Here is a 1506-nt window from a genome sequence, read left to right on the forward strand (position 1 = left end):
GTGCTTGGGGGGCTTACATCCATGGAAGGGACCTGGAGGTAGGAGATGAGGTTCAGGGTAAAATATGTGGTTGTGCTCTTTTCATTTGGGATAAGAATGGTAGAGTGGCTGTGGGTCCTCACGCTCATGTTACGTCGAGGTACTGCAGAAAAAAGAACTGCAAAATCCGATTCAATTTTTCATAATCGATTAGTTAACATGGCGGTTAACTATATCCCCATTTCCCTCTTCTTTGAGACCAGGATTCCTTTTGTAATTTCATTCAAGTCTTAAATGAAAGGATCTAGTTGAAATCTTAAAGTGTGGTAGCAAGAACTATATATAGTTTTTTCTACGACTATGTAGGCACGTGTCGCACAGTTGAATTGGATTTTGCAACACGGTCCTGTTGTAAAGCTCATGCGTATAATAAGAGTTGTTGTGTGCCGCACGATTAAAAGTTAATCAGATGGCTGCGGAGGCGGTCGACGCACGTCAGCGATCAGGCAGATGATACCAAGCATTTTCCTAAAAATAATATACAAACGCAAATCCAATAATTTAGAGGAAAAACTTATTTTTCTTTCCATGTTTATTAATATCCTTCCACGTGCTATTGCCATTACAGTTACCCACTGGTGCGCGTACATATGTTTCTCTCACGAAACGTTAAACACGCTTAAGGCACGACAGGCCTAATTATTAGTACAGAGTAGTTAGTTCTATGTGATGGTCACCGAGATGAGGCCGTCGGATTCTTCGTCCACGACGTCCCCGAACCGGACAACCCTGACGGCCAGGCTCTCCGCTGGCCCCGACGCCGCCGGCGAGATGGCGTGGTGCACCGACGGCCTGGAGACGAGATTGTAAGCCTGGATCCTGTCCACTTTGGTCACCCGCACAGCTTCGTCCACGACGTCCACTACCCGGACAACACTGACGGCCAGGTTCTCCGCCGGCCCCGAAGTCGCCGGCGCGATGGCGTGGTGCACCGACGGCCTGGAGACGAGGTTGTAAGCCTGGATCCTGTCCACTTTCGTCACCCGCACAGCTCCATCGACGGGAAGCTCAGTGCCCGTGCTGGTGCTCGCAGCCACCGTCTTGCCCCTGCCGCCGCCACCTCCGCTGCGCCGGAACATTCTCGAACTTTCCCTCTCCTGGGTGGATACAAAGTTATCTAACTAGCTGGAGCTAGATCTGTTTGTAGCGAGAGGAGTTCGTGGTTTCACTGAGCTCGGTTTTGATGGTCATTTATAGGCTCCATCGTAGCTTAGCTATGAGAGGTGTGTTTTCGCGGGACTCCCTCTGGAGATGCTTAATTCCACACTGACGTGAGTGCAGTCATATTCGTGAGCTGCTTTAGTTTGGAATAGAAGCAAATGAAACATGGATATAATGCAGGTGATAGTTATCTCAAATGTTCGGTCGTTTGGAAATAATAATATCGTTCCCCCGGGCGAATTCGCACCCGATGCTCGAGAGTGGGGGAAGGCATCTCGACCAAATCATGCTCTCTTGGTATCGATG

At 49.1% G+C, this 1506-nt stretch overlaps 1 protein-coding gene across 1 annotated transcript; it reads right to left on the reverse strand.

Annotated features, from left to right (window-relative positions):
- Nucleotides 1-539: 539 nt before the first annotated feature.
- Nucleotides 540-1212, reverse strand: LOC119364508. The gene has a single exon (XM_037629992.1). The coding sequence runs from the start codon at nucleotides 1116-1118 to the stop codon at nucleotides 702-704; it is 417 nt and encodes a 138-aa protein (XP_037485889.1). The 5' UTR covers nucleotides 1119-1212; the 3' UTR covers nucleotides 540-701.
- Nucleotides 1213-1506: the final 294 nt, after the last annotated feature.

This window comes from Triticum dicoccoides, chromosome 1A (genome assembly GCF_002162155.2).
Source record: "Triticum dicoccoides isolate Atlit2015 ecotype Zavitan chromosome 1A, WEW_v2.0, whole genome shotgun sequence".
NCBI classification, from domain to species: domain Eukaryota; kingdom Viridiplantae; phylum Streptophyta; class Magnoliopsida; order Poales; family Poaceae; genus Triticum; species Triticum dicoccoides.

Bases quoted from the DNA above. Each gene is read 5' to 3' on its own strand.
- LOC119364508 (XM_037629992.1), bottom strand. From the start codon at position 1,118: ATGTTCCGGCGCAGCGGAGGTGGCGGCGGCAGGGGCAAGACGGTGGCT.